The following is a 25992-nucleotide window of genomic DNA, read 5'->3' as shown; positions in this document are numbered from 1 at the left end:
CTTCTTTACATGACCCAGTAAACAACCGTTTTAATCAATGTAAACCATTAATGTTCATCCCAAAAGATGAGCAAATGCCTTGTGGTTCCAATCTATGTATAGAAATTCTTTTGATAATTATCTGTAGAGATCTCTTAACGTACGAAAAGTTGTTTGTAATGTAAGTATGTTCAATTTCTTTTTCTCAATACTATTTTTGATAGAATTTGTTGTTCTAAAATGTCTCTTTTAAAAGACAGTTTTGTTATGTGTGGGTTTTTAAGCCTAATATTCATAAATTGATTAGACGCATCCAAGGCACTGTAATGCATACTCTCACATTTTGGGTAAATGTATCAAGCTGAGAGTTTTCCGGCGGGTTTGAGAAACCAACCAGATTCTGGCTATCATTTATTTAGTGCATTCTAGAAAATTAGAGCTAGAATCTGATTGGTTGCTATAGGCAACATCTCCACTTTTCTAACCTGACGGAAAACTCTCAGCTTGATACATATCTATCGCTGTGTACACAAGATATATCCATCACATTTTTCGAATACGTTTTGCTGATAAGTGGTATAATAATATAATAAATGCAATCGTAGAACAACATATACATGTAAGAGTTATAGAAAGTGAGAACACAGCGATCGGTTCTGAGCTTCCTGCGTGGGTAGAACTGAGGTTATAGATCTTATCCATTTCTATCTCAGGTGCTCAATGAGACTCTCTGCCCCACATGGGACCAATTACTGGTGTTTGACAACGTGGAACTTTACGGAGAAGCAAACGAGATGCGCGATGATCCTCCCATTATAGTCATTGAGGTCTACGATCAAGACACAGTGGTAAATATATACTCATCTGTTATCTTCTATTAGACTAGAACAATACAGGAGAGGCTCTAGCTGATCTCTCTGGCTCTGCTCGTTAACCCTTTGTTAGAGCTTCAGTGTTCACCGCCCATTTATACTCACCTGCTCAATCCACACTGCGCAGAGTAATTTGTGCAGCTACCCAGCTGCGAGTGTACGTCCAGTTAGGGCTTTTGCACAATTATCCACATATTCATCATCATCAGCATCTTCGTCAGCTATTTATATAGCGCTACTAATTCCGCAGCGCTGTACAGAGAACTCACTCACATCAGTCCCTTCCCCATTGGAACTTACAGTCTAAATTCCCTAACACACACACACACAGACACACAGACTGGGGTCAATTTGATAGCAGCCAATTAACCTACTAGTATGTTTTTGGAATGTAACACAGGGAGAACATACAAACTCCACACAGATGAGGTCATGGTCGGGAATCGAACTCATGACCCCAGTGCTGTGAGGCAGAAGTGCTAGCCACTAAGCCACCGTGCTGCCCATATTGAACTGGGACCAGATAAGTAAAATGAGACATAGATGAAAGAGCACAGTGGGACCAAACCTAATATCATCTCTTGGGAGAAGGTTAAACGCGTTGGACATTCTTCTTTATTGGTTAAGGACAATTGCACAAATTGCAATTATGTAGAAAAGCCCCTGCCAGTATCTCTGAAGCACTTTATCAGGTCTGGATTTGTGGTAAGACCGTATTTGTCCTTGCCTTGGGAGGAAGGATGTCTCTTAAGTTGGGGAGGGGGTGTGTTAGGCAGCTAATATGTTGGGGTACACATGACCTCTAGTACACTAACATAGTTACTGGTAGAACACCCATATTTTCTTACCGAGAAAGGAAGGGTGATGTCGGCACCATTGAACTCCTCGTCAGTGTAGGCAGTTGTGTTGTATTTAATAATCATATTATTGTTTTTCAGGGAAAGGCGGATTTCATGGGAAGGACGTTTGCTAAGCCGGTAGTGAAAATGGCTGATGAAAGGTATTGTCCTCCAAGGTTCCCACCACAACTGGAGTATTACCAGATATACCGTGGGAACTCCACTGCCGGAGACCTGCTGGCGGCCTTTGAACTCCTCCAGGTATGGACCGGTCGTTGGTTGGATTGATGCTTCCAGTTTTACCCTGAAACCCTGAAGGTTCAGCGTCTACATTCACATTGTCATAGATCGGACATTAGTGAAATCTGTTATTTATGGAGACAACATATGATTTTGCAATGTATGTGGCTAGGTCCAAGGGCAAAACAGACATTAACAGTAGGTACTAGTAAAATGAGCCTTCATAGCTAGGGTGGTCAAACCTGAATAAAGACATAAACATTGTCATCTTTGTCATATTTGGTAATTCAAAATATTTGGCATATGGAAAATGTATAATCATGGTGTAAAACTACTTAATAAATGTCATAATATCCGTCTTGTAGATTGGCCCCGCTGGTAAATCCGACCTTCCAGCTATTGATGGACCAACAGACTTGGAGAGAGGACCCATCTTGCCGGTTCCAATGGGCATCCGACCCGTCCTCAGTAAATACAGAGTAGAGGTATGAGTGTCCTTTTAGATTTGATGTGAGGTCATCATTACCTATTGTTGTGGTCCTGAGTTTCAGTTTGACCAGTGATTATATTTATTACAATATCTCTTTTTCTAGATCCTGTTCTGGGGACTGAGAGACCTAAAGAGAGTCAATCTTGCCCAGGTGGACAGGCCGAGAGTAGACATTGAATGTGCCGGTAAAGGGGTCCAATCAGCCCTCATCCAGAACTACAAGAAGAACCCAAACTTTAGCACTTTAGTTAAATGGTTTGAAGTGGTAAGTGGACACCAGCAATATATGATGTAGATATATAGTGAAACACAATGTACACAGTCCCTTCAAGAATTTATAACAGATAAACTCATTTATTTGTGATGATGAAAAGTTAATTTCACCATGTCTGCCACAGAACGAAGCTATTTCTATTAATGTTCTGACTTGTGATTGATTTGTGCCAATGTCTTTGGGGTTTGTTCGCAGGACCTTCCGGAGAACGAGCTGCTTCATCCACCCTTGAATATCCGGGTGGTGGACTGCCGAGCGTTCGGGAGGTATACTCTGGTGGGGTCACATGCCGTCAGCTCACTGCGCAAATTTATCTACCGACCCCCGGACAAGAAATCTCAACACTGGAACACAGCAGGTATTGTGTAATCTCATTCAGAGTGTTGACCTCTCATGATCATCATCATCATCTTTATCATCATCATTATCTTAGTATATTTGTCAGGTGCTACACATGTCTGCAGCACTGGGCAGTCAGAATAACAAATCATACAAAATACAAGTTATACATCAAACCTGAGCGGGGTACATCTGCGGTTAACAAAGGAGGTGCAGACCTAAGACACAGGGTAGAGGTGGCCCTGTTCCTCAGAGCTTACAGTCTAGAACTTACTGACGAACGTCCCATGGCACACATCTCGGCTCTGATACAGGCTAATATATTCATTTCTGCTAAGTCTTAAGAGGTCAAAATTGTCACTTTATTCAGTATTAGATCTTTACCCAATGGAGATAATAATAACGGAGGTATTTGTAGCAATAGTGTTATATTGAATCCCTAACAAGAGAAGTGAACAACTGCATATATTTAGGCTGTAGAAATGTTCCGGCTTTGCAATCAGTTCACTAAAGTCAGGGTGGAAAAAAACCTTTAAGATTTGAAGCAAAATTGATTCTTGCAACAACCGATTCATTAAACAATGTATATTATACTATACATTATTTTTTCTGTTAACATCTTCTGTTAGAAAGTCTTTTCTTGAGCAAAGAATGAGCGATTTGTGAATCAATTACATGAAAATAGAACTGATCATCTAATATTGCCCACAAACCCTCTAAATATAACGGGATCGGGGTGAGGGGCTGCCTATGGAAGATCTAAGTACGGTTTGCATATATTATCTGCCATGCAATTTGTATTTCTGCTTTTTTGCCTATTTGAAAAAAACACATAGAGACATAGGGGCATATTCAATTGTCGGCAGAAAAGCCGAAAATCCCGCAGTCCGCACACAATTACCGTTATTACGGTAATCGTGCGCGGAAAAACAGTTAATACGGTAATTTACTCACTAGATTTCAGCTTGCAGCTCCCTGAGCCACGAGCTGAAATCCAGCTAGATTTTACCGTATTAACTGTACTAGTTTTAACGCCGCAGAACTTTTTAACAATTGAATATGCCCCATAGAATTTGAAGGCAGAAAAGAAGCTACAGGGCCATCTAGTGGTGCAGTGTTCTAACAACATCACGTTCTCTCACCATTTACACCTGAATACAGCATCTAAGCCAATTCTTCCGCTATTGCTGTCAGATTTTCCACCTAGTTAAGCATCATCAATGTGTCTCAGATCAATCATTATCCATTGCTCGCAATGGGCAAACAACTATCATTGAAAACATTAGACTCAAATTCACTCACCCTATTCCCAAATATAATGTTTTGCTTGTAAATGTGGCAGAAGGATTAAAAAAATCTTGATAATAATATTTTTCTTTTTTTTTTTAAAAAGGTCATTAGTTCCTCATTGTTGTTCCTTTTCTGCTGTTTTTCCCTTGGTTTATATGGCCATAAGCTGACACCTCTGGGGAAATGTCCGTATACAGAGGAATCTTCCACAGTGTCCGTATACAGAGGAATCCTCTGATTTTAACAAATGTAATCAAGTTTTCGGAAAAGGCTTTTAATGCTTATTAACTACACTAAATAAGCTAGATAACTTTGGGTGTGGTAAACGGCGAATAGAAAGTGAAAATGTTCTTATCAATAGGCCCCCTGCTGGCTATATGTATGTACTACACCTCATCAAATAGATTCCACATGGGTTTGAGCATAGTTGTTGTATGTTGCATTCTCAGCAGAAGGAGATGTAAAATGTATCTGATTATTTTAAGTGATAATTCACCCTTCAGCATCCTTCTTTACTGATTTTCAGTTAGACGGACAATGCAAGAATTAATAGTCAACTTACAACCTTGACCACACAAATGAGCTGCACAGCCTTCCAGTAACCCTTAGTGGTCAATCAGGGATCAGCTTCCATCGGTCTTATGCTAAAAATAATCATAGATAATGTCTGCATGGCTGCTGTAGCTCTATACATACAGATCCAATATTCTTGTTCCTTTGTAATATGAATATGAAGCAGCTTAAAAGGGTTTTCCACCCTCAAGTAACTTTAAACTATGAGCTTGTAGATGCCTGCCTACAACTAAATGCATTGCTTTTTTAAAATGTTTTCAGCAATACTTTATATCATCAGGCAGGCATGTTTATTTTTGCTGCACTGGGATGAGACACAGCACTTTGAAAGATTGAGTTCAGAACTGGAGAAAAATTACTAAGAAACATGTATTAATCACATACAATACAATAAAAAAATAACATAGATAATAGAATAAGAATAAAAAATACACATAATAAACACTTCATATTATATCCACTTATAGTATATATGTATATATATACATTTTTATTTCAGTCCATTAATTTTTGAGTCAATAACATTATAACATCGATTGAAAAAATAGTCAAACTTCCCTATAAAAAAAATTATAGCTCAGCTAAGGAATAGTAAATAGCATATTTCTCATTAAGTGTTGACTTAATAAATGGTAATTAGGAACTGTTCATCTAGATTTTATAATTTCTACCTTGTGGAAATGAGTCATCATAAGAGCCATAGGGAAAAAGATCCTGCCAGTGGCCTTGTTTAATAACATCACAAGGAAGAAATCAGAAGTAAAGACCAACGCATTTCACTGCTCAGTGAAACGCGTTTATTGACTTAGCGCTGGTAACTTTCCAGGACAGCTCTTAAATTTAACATATCAATGTATAAATATTATGTGCCATCTGGGTGTTTGAGTGCAGACAATAAGTGCCTCTTTCACAGTTAACTGAAATTTGTGGCGCTTCAGCTTGTGGCTGTTGTTTATACCCCTTGTCTGGCTAAGTCATGTTGGTTAACGCTCACGAAGAATCCCTTTAGTTGTAGTTATCTGTGTGATTTTTACTTAGCTTCGACTTTATTTCCTTTCCGTTTCCCGCATTACTGTGCGTTTCCGTTTCCTTTATTTCTCCCTCTCCCGCCAGCTGTGATTTCACGCTGCATTATCTCACGTCTTGAGTCTGTCCTGTGCTCTGTCCCTTTCTGTCCTTTGTCCAGCTAAGTTGGTGAATGGCTATTTGGTACTGGCAAACGGAGGGCCCTACTCTCGCCCCACAGGTGAAATAGTCGTCAACATGGAGCCCGAAGTTCCCATCAAGAAGATGGAGACTATGGTGAAGCTGGAGGCGGTGAGTATTTAACGATGACCATGATTTAAACCATGCCATACTCTGCTTTTCTTTAATTTTATTATCTGTAACAATAGCCAAATACTGAATTAGTTTATTGAAGAAAAATAATTCCCCTTTGTCAGAAACCTATTATATAAATGTCTCGACCACGATGGACATGAGTGTACGAGAGTCACTCAGATGGAGAGTGTATCTAATGGCTGCTTAGTCTTAAGGCAAGCATTTAAAATGTCGCAAGAAGAGGTCTACGGTCACCCCGTCCAGTCGTGTCATGCACCCGACATCTCTGGGGGTAAATGTATCAAGCTGAGAGTTTTCCGGCGGGTTTGAAAAGTGGAGATGTTGCCTATAGCAACCAATCAGATTCTAGCTATCATTTTGTAGAATGTACTAAATTAATGATAACTAGAATCTGATTGGTTTTTGAAACCCGCCGGAAAGCTCTCAGCTTGATACATTTACCCCCTGGACTTCTCCGCCCTGGGTTAATATGATTTTCTGTTCAGTAAAAGGACACAATCCCTTGGTTTTAGGGTTGACGTACTCATTTATTTATTAGTAGTATTGCATAAGACATCAGTGGCCTTAGGGTAAACCTGACACTAGAGGGCCACCATACCAACTTAGAAAACATGGGGGGGGGGGGCTATATTTCCAAAAAGGGCATTGCATTTTCTTAAGAGAGAATAACAAAACAAAGTTGTATTCTTCATTTCCAGTGACAATGTGACAGCTTCTTATATTTTTACCATTTGATAAAATCATTTAGGAAATGGGAATAATTTAGCGCTAGATCTCTGGTGAGGCGTGGACTGGGGTAAAACAATTACATTATATGTTTATTTTAATTTGACCAATGATACTTTGGAATTATATTGGACAAACACTTTCAATTTGAAGAGGGGGGGATCAATGCTTCAAAATAAGAGGTTCCTGGCTTTAATAAGACACCGGGGAGCCGAGCTAGAACCTCTATTCCAGCCTCTCCTATCCTTGACCCATTACTACAAATCTAATGGTGGCCCCACGAGTCATGCCCTTTTTACCCCATTATTAAAATAATTTTTTTAAAAAGTACTGTAAGCCTAAAATTTTCCTTTGTAAAAGGTTCTTCGCTTCTCGAGCCTCCTCATACTTGAGCTTGATATCGAACTTAAGTACGGCAGCCTTTATAAATGGCGCTGAGATTTACCTGGACCTGTGTCCTTACAGCCTTTGGGTTTGGGGGGAAGGGACAGTGGGTATATTACAGAATTATTGACTCTTGCATTGCCGGGATTTTCAATAAAAACAACAATCTAGGATCTTATGATTTAAAAAAAATTCTGTATACCGCACCAAATCCATGAGTTAAAGTCATGGACATTTACAAACAAAAATCAATAAAGTTTAGGAGATTATTGAAAGAGACAAACTTGAGGCTGCTCAGGAGTAATGAAAGAGAATATTACTTTTCTAGAAGAGTACTAGATCGTTGGAGATTCCAACTGATGTCAATCCACTTGGTGAATTCAGCCACTTGGTGACTTGCATTGACTAAACCGCCACTCCCCCCCACCACCACCACCATCATTGGCCCGGCAACAGCAAATCTATGAGAATAATATTTCTGGTAATATTTCCTGGAGAAGTCAAAATTCACAGAAGTCCAAGATATATGTGAGATTTATGATAAAATGTGATAATATCCCTATTGTATAAAAAACAAAAAGACAGGTGTCAGCGCTTATCCTTCACACTGCATATCTGTGTGTGTCTAGCAAAATGAAAACATGACATATAAGTTCATATTTTAATCAAAAGATTTAAGCCTGTATCAAGGGCACCTCATTATATGCAGGTCCTACACTGACCTATATGCTTTAAACACCATTAAAATGCAGTTAAAATCAGGTGCACTCACCTCCCAGGTATAGGGGTTTACATCTAGCAAAGGCTGGCTTGTGAGCCACTTCCAAATGTGCCTTAAATAGGCTTGATGGACAGCTGCTATGACAAAAAGGCAATATTTTAAAACAAAACTAGAGAAAAATCAGCCCGCGCTCGGTATATCCCACATTATATAAGGTACCAGCTGCTTGGCAATAAGCCCGCGCTCTGTGTATCTCATATTGTATGTGGTACCAGCTGCGTGGCAATATAAATGCCCATATATGTATACAAAACAAAAAGACAGTTGTCAGCGCTTATCCTTTAAACTGCATATCTGTGTGTGTCTAGCAAAATGAAAACATGATGTATTAGTTCATATTTTGATCAAAAGATCATCATTGCTGTTAAGTTCAGTTAATCGTCCAATGTTTCTTTGTACCATGTCCGCCATTTTCATTGTTGTGTGTCAGTAAATGTCATTTGTTTTCTCTCCATCTCCCTTCATCGTTATGGTCCAGAACTCTGACGCTGTTGTTAAGGTAGATGTGGTAAGTGGATTGTCATCTTGTGGTGAAGCACTGCGCACGAAATCCGCTGTACACTACCACTATTTGTAATGTCACTCAGGATTGTTACTGTATCCCAAAAAAAGAAAATGTATGGCACAAACAACATTAAAATTGATATGCATTATATAAGGTATAATAACCAGCATGTAATACTTATTATAATATAGAAAACGCATGAAAATGAGAACGGTTCCTGGGGTATATTTATTAAAGGACATATGATACATGGCAGCTGCCGGCCTCTATGCCACAAATCTCACACAAAGCCTCGTACATCATATCCTTTTAGGGGTTTTCTTCATTTGTATTTTATTATAATTTTCTGCAAAACAAAGGAAGAAAGTGTTATAGTAAATTAACAAAGATATGATAATTAGCCAATAAATAAATGTGACGCAAAATCGTCACTATCATTTCCGTTCCTTTTAAATATGTCCTTCTATACTCACACAGTTATCATCATATGTTTAAAGGGGTTTTTAACCTCAGATAATTTTAATTTATGGGCTAGAAAAATACATTCTGCAGTTTTTACTAAATACATTACTTCATCTTTATAGGTTATTGCTGTGCTTTACATGCATGTGTTTACATCATCAGACAAAGTTGTATATGTCCGTTGCCATGGATAGGACACAAAGTGTTCTCTGAATACAATGTATCAATGTAGGGAAGAGGTGGGTTGTATCCAAGGCAACAGAGAGAACAACTCTGCCTGATGGTATAGAGACATATGTTATTGGTGCTTGATTTGTGTCCGACGGGTGATGAAATGTGACATTAATGCTGTGTTTAATATTAGCATGTTATTGTTAACTTATCTATGAGATAATGTCTGACCATAATTTCCAGTGCCATATTAGAGGTATGAGGTCAGGTGGAGTGATTATTACATGTAAGGATATTGGCAGACCTCAACAATGGAAAAAGGCTGAGTTTATTTGCATGAGTTAATTTTCGCAGCAGGTTTTTCTAGTGATTTTGCAGTCTATAGTACAGAGAAACGCATCACTCATAAACCTCTCATTAGGTCCTGAAAAGACATGGTAGACAGGAATATATTTCATATATGAAGTGCTCACTGGATCACCGCAGCCTGGGTTCTGCGTTACTTCTGTTCTGTTATGTGATCTCTCACTGGCTGTTCATGTGCCGTTTCCCAGAACGAAGATGAAAAAGAAAAGAAGAAGAAAAAGAAGAAAGGGGAAGAAATTGAAGAAGAGGAGCCTGACGAGAGCATGCTGGACTGGTGGTCCAAGTACTTTGCTTCTATTGAAACCCTGAAAGAGGTGAGATGAGGGTTGATATGTGTTATATGATATAATCAGTACCCCGATAGTCTTTATGTACAGCAATATGTGCATCATGCATAATGTTTGTTATATATATATATTATATGTTCAATTTGTATATTGTGTACAGAAACACAATATGGTGATTTAAGTGAAATGTTTGGGTGATATAAGAGATGATCGAAGCTGCGTAAAATTTTCTGCAAATTGAGTTTTGTGATAGAGAAGCCCCTAGTGCAGAGGAGCACAGTTTTGTCGATACAATCTTTGACTTTGATTCCCAATTTCACAATGAATTTATAAATTCATCTTTGTTGGGATGAATGGTCTAAAGAGCTGAGGGACAACGGTCAATCCATGCTGCCCTGTAATGTGGACGAGGTAGAAATTCTGCTGGCCAAATATGAAATTATAGTAGAAATGTGGGACGAGGTAGATATTTCTCAGAACTGTTTTGAGAACTGTTTATGTCCCGGTAGAATCCCCCCATGGAATGTTATGTATTTGCCCTGACAATTTCCTTTGAAGAAGTGACTTTGAAATAGGGTCTTATGGCAGTAAGGGCACAAAAGTGACAGACAAGGGGGCTATTTCCCATTGGCCTCCATTAATTCAGTATCAGTCCCAATGTTATTATTTAGAAATATCATCATCGTCATTTACTTATATAGCGCCAACATATTCCATAGCGCTTTACAACTGGGGACAAACACAGTAAACTAATAAACAAACTGGGTAAAACAGACAGAGGTGAGAAGGCCCTGCTCACATGCTTACAATCTATGGGACAATGGGAGTTTGATACATGAGGTTAAGTCTACATTTTGCATTTCGGTCCAGCGAGACTGCAAAGGTAAAAGTGACTCATAAGCTAAATGATCCTGTCACACAACAATGTTGGTCAGGGGTTAGTTGTCTTGTGTGAAATTGTGTAACGGATGGTAATAGGGTAATGTAGTGAGGTTAAGAGGGTGGTTGAGGAATATTATAAGCTTGTCTGAAGAGGTGGGTTTTCAGAGAACGGTTGAAAGTTTGGAGACCAGAGGAGAGTCTTATTGTGCGAGGGAGAGAATTCCATAGAGTGGGTACAGCCCGAAAAAAAGTCCTGTAACCGGGAATGGGAGGATGTAATGAGGGTGGATGAGAGAGGCAGATCTGGTGCAGAACGGAGTTGCCGAGTTGGGAGATATTTTGAGACAAGAGAGATGTATGTTGGTGCAGCTTTGTGATGGTCTTGTAGGTTAGTAAAAGTATTTTATATTAGACTCTGTAGAAAACAGGCAACCAGTGTAGAGACATACAGAGTGATTCAGCAGAGGAATAACAATTGTGTGTTGTATTTCATAGGCTCTGTTTAGTTTCTTTTGTAAACCAAATTTTTCTTTTATCCACATTCAGCAACTGCGCCAGCAGGAAGCGGCACTAGCAGAAGCGGAGGAGAAGGAGGAGATGGAGATTGCAGAGGGTAACTAGAGAAATGACAATAAGTTATTGGACGCTCTGTGTTGTATATAAGGTGCGGTATGATCGCTAACGTGCAAGACAAGATAGGAAATGGCTGTAGTGAAGTTTGATGTACACAATTGCAGCCATTTATAAAAGAATATTTAAAAAAGCTGAAAAAATGTGGAGACATAATTCATTATGTAGAATGAAACAAGGCATGTTGTATCAGTGATTAATTTCTTTTGTCCTGTGCCTCTAAATCTGTATCATCTCCATGTGTTAACGCTATGAAAGTTGGCATTAAATGTTTAAATAGATTACTATGTCATATGTCTGGAGTTTAACAAGTAATATAATTTTTTTTTCAAAACATAGAAAAGTCATTAGGAAAAAAAGTCAAACAATAAGCTCCTAGTAATATTAAAATATAATGTTACAGTATAGAGGAAATGAGGATGAGTCAGAAGATAAGGAGGAGTCAAAATGTCAAAAAATAGTAAATAAGGAAAACCCTAGCCAATGTAGATGATAGATGTGACTTATCTATGGATCTCCAACAATATTGATTATGTAATGAGTAAAACTATCCCACCACAAACGCCAATATATCCAGTTCACAATGTGTTACACAAGTACAAATTATTTTATTATTATGTCACAAGTGACCAAAGATATTTGAGCTTTTCTAAATATCTGTTTATTTTATCTTTTATTTTATGGCAGTCTCTATCTAAACACAAGTTTTCCTCGCTTTATAATTTGAGCAACACCCTCCCTGTCTATTCGTTTGTGTTATTTAAAATGCAGTCTGATACATTAGGGATAAATAAAAGCATACTGTCAACTACACACAGTAGAGGCAGCCATTTTTGTGGGCTGAACCAACATCCACAAGAATGCAGCCTATCAAGTCACTAGGAACCTGTGACATCGCTAAGGCATGAAACAAGTGGGCTGAAGCATTATTCATGAGAATACAAAAAACTACTTATTCCCTAGGACTGATGGCTCAGTTCTTAGTATTATTACAAGTGCCTAGTGAATTAAAAGATCACATTAACCTGAATTCTGTTTCAACTACCAACATAGCTGCCACTGTGTGTGGATACAAGTATACTGTAGATAATATTTCAGATCATATTCAGATCATAGAATATTGTTTATTAAAATTATTTGAGGCTATGCTATCTTTCTCAGCTCGCTGTAGAATGATTAGATCTAGTATGTAGGTTTATGTAATATAATATATGTATACATGTTGTGTATTGTAGTATAGAATAATATTGGTAAGTATTGTGACTTCCATGATTCACGTATTATTTCTGCGGTTGTTTGATGACCCTTCATCGGACCTCAGTGTGCTGTCCGTGAACGAGGAAATATACGTGAATTTGGAAGCCGATAGCTGGCACGGGAGGTCCTTGGACCTGCCCGTCAAACTATCGGTCAACTTTCATGCACATCGTGGTTGAGTGTCTCGTGTTGGTTCCTTTCATCTCCATTGCACCCACTTTGTATGATGACTCAGAGATCAAAATTGATGAATCTCCCATGAAAGGCTCAAAGGGGCAGGTGAAGAACAAGGAAAAAGTGAAAGTCCCTAAGGAGGACAAGAAGAAGAAACTGCAAGCAGAACTAGCGGAGAAGAAGAATAAGCAGAGGATCGATGAGTTAAAGGTGGGTTGAAAGCGGGAAGAGACATTGCAGATCATGTGACCACCGTGCCAGTGATTGGCAGCTGTTGTTTCCTATTATCTAATAAAGTTGCATTTCCAGGTGATATATTGTCAAAATGTTTATTTATCAAACGCTGTGTGCGTACAGGACATTCTAGTCATGGCTAATAAACCCAGTGTGATATCCCACGGGACCATTAGCTAATGGCTAAAATGTCTGCTGTTACGTCCAGCCTTTGAGTAGAGTTTTGCAAATTTAAGCCTCAGATAATTTGACAGATGTATCAAGCTCTGTCCCCAAGTACTCTGCAAAGGCTGCGGGATGAATTGGTGAAATATTAGGATATTGTTACAAATACTCACTTAGTCCCACTCTTTCCACTGCTTTTATTGTTTTTTTAATGTTAGATGTGTATAGCTGGTCCAAAGAGTCTATTGGACCTGTCTGTAAATGTTTTGTGTAGATGCATTCTCTAGCAAAGTATATTAAACAGGGATCTTTTGCACCCAAGTATTGATATTCAGTGAGCCTTGCTTATGATGTCAGAGCCTTGACCCCACCTCCATGTCATCTGTCAAAATCCTGCATGAAAAGCAGGTCGGTTCAAAGCATTGGCTGTTGACGTGGTGGTGAGAGAGAGTGTATGCAGGGGACTGGAAAGACCTACTGAATCTCAAGACTCAGAAGAAGGGTAAATGTTAGATATACATTGCTAGAAAGTGTATCTAACACATAAATAATAGGAAATGGCTGATCCATGGTTTTGCCCAGGTGCAAAGTTACTCCTTTTTTTGCTTTTCTTTCCTTAATGAATCAAGCCCATAGTGCTCACTGTGTTCCACAAAATAGAATAAAGTGACGCTAGACAGAACACTCACCTCCTGTTTTAGTGATTAGTGCTCAGAATGTTAAATGTCAACATCCTAAAAATGAGAATTACTCTCAGTGCAGTAATAATGTACAGAGGAACTTTGGGTGCATAATTACACTCATAATATAAGCTAAAATCAGGCCTGATACAATGCAACAGGTGGAGTTATCAGTTCCTGGGAAATATATCTGGATCTTGTGCTGGTAACGCATTTCACAATGCTCTGACACCTTCTTCAGGGTCATTGGCAAACCGAGGCGGGTTTCCTAGTGCCTGGAAACCCCCATCCAAGCCTGGGGCAGTGTATAATTGAGGTGGCTGGACCCTGCTCCCGCTTCACACAGCTCTGCTTGAAAAGGGAGAGCTGCATGCACCTAACAGTAGTGCATGCAGCATTGCCCATGTATATTATGGGGATCGGAAGAGTTGGAGAGCAGCCAAACACTGTCTAATATTATAGCTACGCCCCCATGCATGCTGGTCACGCCCACTGATGGCGTGGTGTGGAAGCCCCACCTCTACAAATCCTGCGTTTGCCCCTGAGGGTAATATCCCTTTCTTGACTGAGTGTTTTCTGTGACGTGTTTCCATAATGTATATGTTCTAATGAATGTAAATGTCCATTCTCCGCATGTGCACAACCCCAGGTGTTCAACAAGGAACTGGAAACGGAGTTTGATAACTTTGAAGACTGGCTACACACGTTTAACTTACTACGAGGAAAGATCGGGGACGATGACGATACTATGAGTGAAGAAGAGCGGATAGTGGGGAGGTTTAAAGTGAGTATCCCCATCTGACTCCTGGTTATGATGACTAGGACAAGGATGGAGATCTTTGTGAAACCAGGCCAATTATATTTCTTTCAATATTAGGGGTGCAATCACCAGCCAGAAGAACCGCAGCCTTGAAATACTGCAGGTGCTATGCACAAAATAACTGCTGGGCATTGCTGTTCCTGGTAGCAATAATCTATTCATATTGGGAAAAATGGCTGAGGCACGGCGCTGGATTCTCATTGATGCTGTGCGCACCTAATTGCGCATGCGTAACTAGATTTACGCATTTATAGAGCAACATGTTGGCATTTGTAGAAGAGCAGAGGTCTGCACCAGCTGGAGGAGTTGGTATTAGCAAGGGCGTTCCTTATTTAGTAGGCGTACCGGTTTTGCGGAGATGTATAAGAACGAGCTTTCATCTTGCAGCGACGGGGCCATGGGTTCGATTTCGAAGGAGGTGTTTCTTGTTTTGCAGAAAACTGAGCTGTATTTTAGGAGAAAATCTACAACATTTAATGAAAGGGGTGGTATTAAAGTCGTAGGAGGGTGGAATCTGATGTGAAGCAGAGTGCCCCTTGATGCATGTTTCTGCCTCTTCACACACTTGGGTGCACTTCAAGCTTGGAAAGGTGCCTCCTATGAGCATAGAGTAGAACTCTATCTTGTTGCGAGGGGCAAACCATCAAGGCGCATCAGTGAAAACCAAGGCGTTTAGCGTCGCACAGCTAGTGCGTTGCATAATTGAGGTCCACTGTGTAGGCAACAGGTGAATTTAATGACTGGTGTAACATTACATTATATATAGCACTACCTTCTGAAGTGTGTATGTTTAACTTAATGCTTTCATGTCCTTAGATCTGCTGGCTGGGTTAGTGGGTGATAAATATACATCTGTGAGGTATATACATAAAGTCAGGCGTTATTAACCATAGATCTGGGATATTTGTCCCCCCCAGGGTTCCATGTGTGTGTACAAAGTGCCGTTACCTGACGATGTTACCAAAGAAGCTGGATATGACCCCAACTTTGGCATGTTCCAAGGGATACCCAATAACGACCCAATGAACGTGCTGGTACGCGTGTACGTTGTGAGGGTAAGTGCATGTTCTATTACACAAACGTCACACGCATGTATTACGTAATGTTTAAAGTACAACCCTGACCAAATGTAAAAACTAATTTTGGATGGAATTCAATACGTTGAACTAAAATAGTGTTACTTACTAGAAGTACCAGGGTCTGCTGATCCAGCAGGTCTGGTCTATGTGTGACCACTACCCAGCCAGCAGTGGTGACAATAGGGAATGCTCATGGTTAACAGTGCACATATTAAATAAATACAGGTTATAGATATAAATAAGTGATTGCTGATTCGAACGCTGTGGTTACAAAGCACAAAAAGGATTTATTAAGATTTTACCGTAATAATCAGATGCAGGAAAAGGGAAAAATTAACAGAACAAAAATAAATCACCAAGACTAGCCTGCGCGGCGAGCCGAGCACAAGATAGTGTCTCCGGGATCCTCTGCTTTTCAATGGTCAGTGTAGTACAATGTATTCACTGAGATGGGCTGCATGGTGGCTCAGTGGTTAGCACTTCTGCCTTACAGCATTGGGGTCAAGAGTTCAATTCCCGACCATGGCCTTATCTGTGAGCAGTTTGTATGTTCTCCCCGTGTTTGCGTGGGTTTCCTCTGGGTACTCCAGTTTCCTCCCACACTCCAAAAACATACTGGTAGGTTAATTGGCTGCTATCAAATTGAGCCTTGTCTGTGTGTCCTTCTGTGTATGTGTGTGTGTGTGTCTGTGTGTGTATGTTAGGGAATTTAGACTGTAAGCTCCAATGGGGCAGGGACTGAGTGAGTGAGTGAGTTCTCTGTACAGCGCTGCGGAATTAGTGGCTCTATATAAATAAAGGGTGATGATGATAGGGTCATAAATTATATTATTGCCAACTTCGATTTCAGGTACACAGTTCATACAAGGACAATGATCATTGTTACAACGCTGATTTTAGGATAAGAGCTAGTGAATGTAGCACAGACAATGAGAATTGTGTACTAACAAAATGCAATGTTGAATGTAGAATAGTGAGAGGCAATAGAGAATGTTTAACATCCCAAGGTAATGTTGAATCTGGACAGAGAATTAGTAAATGAATATTGGTACAGCGTAAGTATATCTAATGTCTAAGTTAGTATAGACCTGGTATATGATTTATCCATGTGTGAAAGTTTCTTAAACTTGTTTTATCACAATGTAGAATGTGCACTTCATGATACACAAACAAATCTTTATAATCACCAGGAAATGTTATATTATAATTGGTTTTCACTTCGGAATCCAATCAGAATATTTCAAGGCAGTATTTTACTTTTATTTTAGGCTACAGATCTGCATCCAGCTGATATCAATGGTAAAGCAGATCCGTATGTTGTTATCAAACTGGGCAAGACTGAAATCAAAGACAAGGAGAATTACATTTCCAAGCAACTGAACCCTGTCTTTGGAAAGTGAGTCAAACTAATGCCATCTTATCTATCATGCTCTTCTCCAACCATATGTTTTCTCAGTTACTCCTGCAGTATGTTTCGATCACACTCCGTCCATCATATAGCAATGAGTCCTTTACCGATGGTGCTGCTGGCAACCATTTTGTAAGATGTCTGTCACAGCCTTAGTCTTATGTGCTCTTTAGGAATAATTTTCCCTTATGCATTCCCTGACCTTATTGAAGCTACGGCAAGTGTCAGCCATCATGTAACATGTCCATGCCAGTCATATCATACTTAGTCCTTTCCTACTTAATATATACAGTTAGTTTCCCAACCGTTGTAGGCTTAACCTATACTTCAGCCATCTTGTAAGATGTTTGTCCCCAACCATGTTGTATAAACATGCACATTACCAGTCACGGCTTGCTAAACATCTTACACGTATGTTTTCTGGGCCATTCTGTAGCTTTTTACTGGGTTTTAAGTCTAATTGTATTTAACCCTCCCCTCAGGATTATATTGTTGTGATGTTTCCCCATCTTCTTGGGCCATAATCTCTACCTCATGTTTTCACCAGATCGTTCGACATTGAGGCCACATTCCCCATGGAGTCCATGTTGACGGTGGCGGTTTATGACTGGGACCTGGTAGGGACCGATGACTTAATTGGAGAAACCAAGATTGACCTGGAAAATCGTTATTACAGCAAGCACCGGGCTACCTGTGGGATATCACAGACATACGCCATGTATGTATCAGAAAGTCAATAGATATATTACATACCTCCGTATACCCCCCACACACAGTACCACCACTACATATATATATATGGTACTGTGTATATGGGGATATACGGGGTACATTTATATATATATATATATATATATATATATATATAAATGTATCCTCATATATACCCCACTTTCACCACTGTATATACTCTGAACTCAATCACTGTTGCGGCTCGCAACGGTATTATCCGGTCCGGCATCCTCACTCCTGGCACCGGGTCTTTATTTGGACGTACACCTGCCCCTCTTCTTCTGCTGCTGTTTTGTAGCCTATACATGTAACATAGTAACATAGTTGATGAGGTTGAAAAAAGACACCAGTCCATCAAGTTCTACCTATTTTGGATCTCCTGCGATCCTGCACTTATTTTTGAAATTGATCTAGAGTAAGCAACCGCCAATCTGCTTCAATTGTAAAAATCCCCCCAGACCCAATATTGCAGTCCTATTTTTACCTTGTATCCCCTACTATCCTTCATTATAGAGTCCCCTAAATTAATTACATTTAATTTATAGATTCCGTTCTTGTATTTGATCCCTAAATGCATAACCTTACATTTATCTATGTTAAACCTCATATTCCATTTGGCCGCACAATCCTCCAGTTTATTTAAGTCCCTCTGTAGAGAAGCTACATCTTGCTCTGATTTTATTACCTTACAGAGTTTAGTGTCATCTGCAAAAATAGAAACTTTACTCTCTAAACCATCACCAAGGTCATTAATAAATATATTAAAAAGGAGTGGCCCCAGCATGGAACCTTGAGGTACTCCACTTAAGACTTTTGACCAATTAGAAAATGTTCCATTTATCACAACTCTCTGTTCCCTATTATCTAACCAGTTTTCGATCCAAGTACAAATGTTGTTTCTTAGACCCAGTTCCCTTATTTTGTAAACCAACCTCTTGTGTGGCACTGTATCAAAGGCCTTTGCAAAATCTAAGTAGACCACATCTACTGTGCTGCCCTGGTCTAAGTTCCCACTAACTTCCTAGTATAAACTAATTAGATTAGTTTGACATGACCTATCCCTCACAAATCCATGTTGATTCCCACTAATAATTTTATTGCGCACCAAGTAATCCTGAATACTGTCCCTTAAAATACCTTCCAGTAGTTTGCCCACTATTGATGTCAGGCTTACAGGTCTATAATTCCCTGGTTGTGATCTCGTCCCCTTTTTAAACAACAGCACCACATCTGCTATTCGCCAATCCCTTGGTACTGAGCCTGATGACTATAATATCTATCATAGCCTACAGAATATACAGCATATTGCCATATTATCTGTTAGTTTGCTGCACACAGGTTATAACATGTGTTTAAAGCTAGATGGAGACTATGGATCATATGATAGGGTTCAGTATGTGTTGATAATTACTTACAGAACCAGAGTCATGCTGCCATTATTGTTCTTCTCACAGACATGGGTACAATATGTGGAGAGATCCCATGAAGCCTACACAGATCTTGTCCAAACTCTGCAAAGAAGGGAAGGTTGACGGCCCACATTTTGGACCCGGAGGACGAGTCAAGGTCATGAATCGCGTCTTCACCGGCCCCACGGAAATTGAAGATGAAAATGGTGAAGAAGCTTTTTTCCTTAAATTACTTCTTATTCAGAAAATGTAATGTAAATATTATAGCTCATTACGTCTTGTTTTGCTGTGTTGTGTTACCACCACAGGTCAGAAGAAGCAGACGGATGAACATCTAGCTCTCTCCGTTCTTCACCACTGGGAGGAGATCCCCCGGGCAGGGTGTCGGTTGATTCCAGAGCATGTAGAGACCCGACCACTGTTAAATCCGGACAAACCAGGAATTGAGCAGGTGAAATCAGGGGCTTCATTTAAACAAAACGTCATATTCATGAAAGTGTCTTTTCTAGTTAGTAAGAATAAACTCATTTTGTAACACGTTTTGCCTTTAGCTTTTCAAACGAAAGTGCCCCTCTGTCTATACAGTGGGGGTGGGGGGGGGGGGCTGTTCTGTGGGCTGAACCAATATTCGTAAGAATTCAACCAATTTATGGGGGAAATTCAATTGGCCGCGATGTTCCTCAGAACATACATACCGATTGGCTGATTCTCATTTGTCTGTAATATTAGCGCAGTCCACAGAAAGGCCTCCTCTGTTGTGTGTACGGCACAGCTGCGCTGTAATACGAAAGGGTACTTTAGATTCTATTAAATAAAAGCTAGAGGTGATAGATTGTACATATTCAACTAAAAGCATAAGAATCATTCAGCCTGGTATACTCCTGGTTATTTTTAAGTATGTTATTCAATTCTGGTAACAATATATACTTCTGTTCCATCATAGTAAGTATAATTGATCTATTGTATCTCACTGGCCCCCACGCATATTTCAGATTGCATACGCACTTTCTAGTCTTTTGTTTGTATTATTTTGACCTAAGTACATCTACTTTTCCCAAATAAAGTGTAACGTAGAACGCTGTATAACAATAAGGTTTGGTTTCCCTAAATGTGCCTTTTATACGCCCCGTCCAACTGCTTTTAACGATTTTGTCCCACGAAGTGAAACCTTGTTTGTATTATTATCATTATTGGCCTTTATTTCAGCCTGTGGCTCTCCAGTTGTTGTGAAACTACAAGTCCCAGCATGCTTTGCCAGTAGATAGCCAGACGATAGCAGGCAGGGCATTCTGGGACTTGTAGTTTCACAACAACCGGAGAGCCACAGGTTGGCCAGGCCTGGTTTATTTATATAGGGCCAATATATTACTTTACAGACAATGTTTTTAATAACTTACATCAGTTCCTGCTCCAGTGGAGCTTACAGTCTAAATTCTCTACCCCACATACACACTTACTAACATTAATCTACCAGTATGTGGGAGGCAACTGGAGGGCTTTCATGCAATACACGAGTAGAACATACTGTGCCCTAGTGCTGACCTAAGTGCACCACTTAGCTTACTCATACAGCCTAACCTGCACCAAGCAAGGAACAACCCGCTCCGACAACATGTCCACCCTGGCAATCTATGCCATCTTGGTCCATAATTCTGTGGGCTTATCCATAAAGACTGGTGCGTTGTCTGAGCACTAACTGCTTGAGTCTGTTTTTCACAGGGGCGTTTAGAAATGTGGGTGGACATGTTTCCTATGGACATGCCTGCACCAGGTCCTGCCATTGACATCTCTCCAAGGAAGCCAAAAAGGTACTAGAAAAACTAAATTATTCCATTGTGCCTATATTTGTGTAATGATTTGCCCTGCTGAAGCAGAAGACCTGTATGGTGGTATCTAAACCTTGTACTTAAGTATATATGGTATATTACCTTTCACATTAGCATCCAACCAAAGTGGCCACCCGCCCCCCACCCCCCACATTATTCCTGATGGGATTCCCCTAGAAAACTGCCCCGTATACTCGGATGACATTTGTAGCTTTCACGTCTAAAGAAAAAATTGTCACTCCCGGAATATTTGTGCATAAGCCCAAACCCCATATACCAATGGAAACAACTAGTTTTTGTAATTTGCATCCTATAGGGGACATTGGAGACACTGGGGTCCAGAGTGCGGGGCCCTAGAGCGTGGGCACTTTGAATTAACCAATAAAAGCTCAAGCTCCTCCCCCTCTCTATCCCCATTGGCTGAATTCAATTAATTTAAGTGCCTGTAGGAGCAGGGCTTGCTTTTTGTAGCTGCAAGGGCAGTTTATTTTCTTTAACATTTTATTTATTGTAATTTGGGCAAAAAGTTAACATTTTTGTATTGGACACCCACTCGACCATGACGGTGGTGGGTGCGCTGAGAACATAGGAATTCCTTTGGAGGGGTCTGTAGCAGTTGGGTGCCGCAGTGGGGCCAACTGGGATCCGGAGGTGCGGTGACCAGGTAGTTGGTTCCCTTTTCCTCTGGAGAGGGGAGCAAGTTTTACTTATAGAGGTTAACCCCCAGGTCCGGATCTGTACAATAGCAGGGATAGGGTCCCCAGACAGGTGGGGGCTCCCTTCTTGGCCCTCCCACCCTATGCAGCAGGATGGTTCAGGGGGCCTTCCAAGGTGACGGCAGCCTCGCTGTATTGCTGGGCCCTAGGGGGAGGTGCAATCCCTATACAGCACCTCCATCTCCTTGTTGGGATTCCCACTATGACAATCCCAGCAAAACTAACAGAAACAGAGCATCGTGGGAGCAGCAGCCATTTTTTAGTGCAGCAACAGTTCCTGTTTCCTTCCAATCAGACACTATTTCTCCAGGGGGATTCTAGTCTGGAGTGGTAAGCTTGTTAGATTGCTGTGGTTTCTTCTTTCATCCTCTCTCTCACTGCTTATCCACTATCTAGACTATCTGGGCTGTCTCTGTTTTGCAGATCCACACTCTTCTTAGGTTGTGCACTGCAATAGAAAGATTTTTTCTTTCTCTCTATTGTCCTTTTCTTTCTTCACTCTTTATTGTTTCTTGGACGGTAAACACTTTCAGGGCTCAGCCTGGAGGAGCTACAGTGGCAAGAGTTTTCACCTGGTCTATGGTGAGGAGTCGGTAAATTCAGACAATACACTGTTCAAGAGAAGAAAAAGACAGATTGTTTCTTATTGCTCTTTACCTCAGCTGTAGAACCTATTTTGTGAGGTGTTGGTTAAACTGAATCGTTGGTTGCATATTTCACGCCATTTAAAGACCCTCTATCCAATCCCTAGCCTTGACTTGGCAAAATGGGAAATTCCTCTTCAGGCTGGTGCTCCAATAGCTCGTCTGACAAACACCGCCCCCAATCCCTAACGCTTCCCTCAGACCCAACTTAGCCACGGCTTGGATAAATAAGGTGGTGGAGAGGTGGTCAGAGTAGCTGACTGGGGGCCTGCAATCGGGAGTACCAAGGGTTTGCTCACTTTAGTGGAACATATCAAAGAGTCTTCCATGGAGTGTGCAGAGTTAATGGTGTCCATGGACTTCAAGGATGATACATTCTGGGAGGGGCATCAGTACCTTGTCAGGTTTGCTGTACAGTCCCAGAACTTTCAATTCAAGCCCTTCCCCATCCTCTACCTGAACACCTTATGATCAAAACGGCATCTCCGACTTTGCCTCAGGCCCATGTCTGGGAGACAACAAAGACCTTGGAATTACATGACTGGATAATCAATTTTAAAAAAATCCAAACTGATTCCTTCTCAGCAGATGGTCTTCTTAGGGCTGTTGCCCACCTTCAGAGAGTTTTCATGCCACAGAAAAAGGTCCTCTCTATTCAGGGACTGTTAAAATCCCTTCTTGCTCAAACACTGGTGTCTGTGCACTTCTGTATGAGGGTGTTAGACAAGATGGTCTCCACCTTCGAGAAGGTACTCTTTGCAAGGTTCCACTTCAGGGATTTCCATGGCGAACTAATCTTGAAGTGGAAATAGGTGGAGACTTATTGTTCCAGATCAAAGGAACCCCAGACATTGTTTACAGTCGCCATGTTGGTTCCCTGGGATTTTTCCCTTATTTACCTGTTCCCTCCAATGGCAATGCTATCCAGGGTTGCCCGAGTGATCCTGGTGGCTTTGGATTAGCCAAGTAGGTCATGATGCTTCAACCTTCTCACCATATCAGAGATTCTGCCATGGAGGCCCCCACCGACCAGACTACTAAGCCAAGTTCCCTTCTAGCACCAGAGTTTTCCTTGGCTGACTTTAACAGCATGGCTGTTGAGGCCATGATCCTTAAAGCCAAGCAGTTTATGGATGGTGTGGTGCAGACCATGGGGAGGGCTTGCAAACCAGTAACTGACAGAAACTATCATAGGGTCTGGAAGACCTACATTTTTTGGTGCGAGCGTAACGGGTATCCTACTTCTTCCTTATGGTTGCTATATTTCCTGCTTGAGGTTCTGGACTGGGGCTTGAGACTTGGCTCAAGTATCTTAATTGTCTGCTTTGTCAGTTTTCTTCCAGAGAAAATTAGCACTTCTACCAGAGTTGCAGACCTTCTTCATGTGCTGCCTCCATACTTTTATCCAGTGGGACTTAAACCTGGTGTTCATTTCTTTACTGCATCCTCCCTTTGAGCCATTGGATTCAGTGGTTCTCAAGTTCTTGACATGGAAGACTGTTTTTCTCCTGGGTGTCTCTATAGCTATGCCAGTTCTGTAGCAGGGGACTCTGTCCTGTAAGTCTCCCCTCCTCAAGTTCCGTGAGGACAAAGCTGTCCTTCAGACTAATCCTTCTTTTCAATCCAAGTTAGTTTCCAGGTTCCACCTGAACAGAGAGATAGTAGTTCCATCTTTGCATTGGGGCAGCTCCCAGAATAAGGAGGGCTCTCTTTATTCTTTGGATGTGGCCTGGGTCTTAAGATCTTATGTTAACATGACCAAGGAGATGCGCTGAACAGAGGACCTTTTGGTTCTCTACAACGCACACATGAGAGACTGGCCAACCTTTAAGCAGATGATTCTCTACAACGCACACATGAGAGACTGGCCAACCTTTAAGCAGATGATTGATAGGTGTACGTCAGTAATCCATAAGGCTTTCATTGGGACAGGTCCTGTACAATGTAAGGGCACATTTTGCTATATCCTTGGGTGCCTCCTAGGCGGCACAGCATGGTGCTTGTGCTGAGCAGCTGTGCAGAGCAGCCCCCTGGGCTTCGGTGCAGACATTTACGAAATTGTACAGGTTTATCACTTTTGCATCCAGCAGCCAGTTTTGAATGTAAGGTGCTGCACTCGGCATCAGATCGTACTCTCCCATAGGGGCAGCTTTGTGATGACAACAGTGACTCCAGTGTTCCCCATAGGATGTTGGATTGTCGTACTGTTAAATTCTTTTCTCTTAATCCATGGGGGTCACTGAACGCCCTCCCTCTGGTTTCTTCTTGTTGTAGTTTGTTGCTATCAGCTCCTCTCTCTCTTGTTCTCTACTCCGTTGGTGCTTTGTTAGTAAATTCTGAACTGCTTCAGCCAATGGGGGTAGAGAGGGGGGAGGAGCTTGATCTTTTTGCCAGTTAATTTAAAGTGTCCATCCTCTAGATCACCACATTCTATACCCCCAGTCACTAGTATCCACCATAGATTAAGGGAATAAGATTTAATGTAAGTAGAATAATCAAATTTTTTAATTGAGAGTCCTCTTACCGCTGCCAGTCAGTATCACCGGGGAGCTAAGTATCACATTTTCTAAGTACATTGAGGTGACAGAAGATTTTCTATTGCTGTTGATTTTTTATATTAAATTAAGACAATATAAAAAAAAACAAATTGACTTTCTCCTTAATGTGCCTGAAAATGTATTTTTCTGTCTTTTTTTGCCGTTCTGTCTTCAGTTGTTGCTCAGTGTATTTATAACGGGTTTAAATTCCAGTGTATATGAATTATTCCTGTTTTGGTAGTATTTTACATGGAGCAGTGTCTAGGATTGTTACATTAATTGTATTAATTATTATCAGTATATAATGTGTGTGAAGTCAGAACACAGTCTGAACCTTATGCATGCAATGTCTGTTTGATATTAATAAATGTTCAACCTTAAATATCTATCAGTATATTTTACAGACACAAATCAGCTGTATAGTAGGTTTATCTATCAGACACATTAGAGCACCAATACCTAAATATTTGCACTTTCTCTATTATGATATCACATTTATTCTGTGCCACTTTCATGTGATGATTACTTGAAAATGTCATAAGATAATGTATGTCACTGGTAATTGGGAACACTTTTTGTATCAGTGGGAAACATCTTGATGAAGAAATGCAGAAATTATTATTATCAATATTATTTTAATATTGGCCTAACTGCCCTACATACAATGAGCTCTCATTCAGTGCACTAGTATCTAATCTCCTTGGTGATGTCTGGCTAGAGCCTGACTCTAGTAGAAAGTAAGTCTGTCGCCATGACGATGGGTTTTCATCAGCTTATTTCCTGATTATTATTGCAGAAAACAAACCAGATGTTAAAATTCTTCAGAATATCTCTAATATGATATAATCTATTATTGTCAGACCCGTGATGTATAGACGTG

The 25992-nt window shown here is 40.5% G+C and overlaps 1 protein-coding gene across 15 annotated transcripts in view; it reads left to right on the top strand.

The window, feature by feature from the left end:
- OTOF (otoferlin) overlaps positions 1-25992 on the top strand; it is a 309139-nt gene that overhangs the window by 261553 nt on the left and 21594 nt on the right. For 6 of the 15 annotated variants that reach the window (XM_075201132.1, XM_075201117.1, XM_075201118.1 and 3 more), the window contains exons 25-41: positions 693-827; positions 1790-1951; positions 2296-2415; positions 2524-2685; positions 2890-3052; positions 6083-6213; positions 8607-8636; positions 9821-9946; positions 11348-11414; positions 12924-13072; positions 14591-14725; positions 15679-15816; positions 17109-17236; positions 17796-17966; positions 19435-19595; positions 19698-19840; positions 21109-21197. In XM_075201132.1, the coding sequence (XP_075057233.1) occupies positions 693-827; positions 1790-1951; positions 2296-2415; positions 2524-2685; positions 2890-3052; positions 6083-6213; positions 8607-8636; positions 9821-9946; positions 11348-11414; positions 12924-13072; positions 14591-14725; positions 15679-15816; positions 17109-17236; positions 17796-17966; positions 19435-19595; positions 19698-19840; positions 21109-21197 (2210 nt within the window). The remainder of the gene's footprint in view (positions 1-692; positions 828-1789; positions 1952-2295; positions 2416-2523; positions 2686-2889; positions 3053-6082; positions 6214-8606; positions 8637-9820; positions 9947-11347; positions 11415-12923; positions 13073-14590; positions 14726-15678; positions 15817-17108; positions 17237-17795; positions 17967-19434; positions 19596-19697; positions 19841-21108; positions 21198-25992) is intronic. The other 9 variants (XM_075201127.1, XM_075201129.1, XM_075201128.1 and 6 more) reach the window with 4 other exon arrangements.

This window comes from Mixophyes fleayi, chromosome 3 (assembly GCF_038048845.1).
Source record: "Mixophyes fleayi isolate aMixFle1 chromosome 3, aMixFle1.hap1, whole genome shotgun sequence".
In the NCBI taxonomy this organism is placed as follows: domain Eukaryota; kingdom Metazoa; phylum Chordata; class Amphibia; order Anura; family Limnodynastidae; genus Mixophyes; species Mixophyes fleayi.
This window is presented reverse-complemented; position numbering and strand designations above follow the sequence as displayed.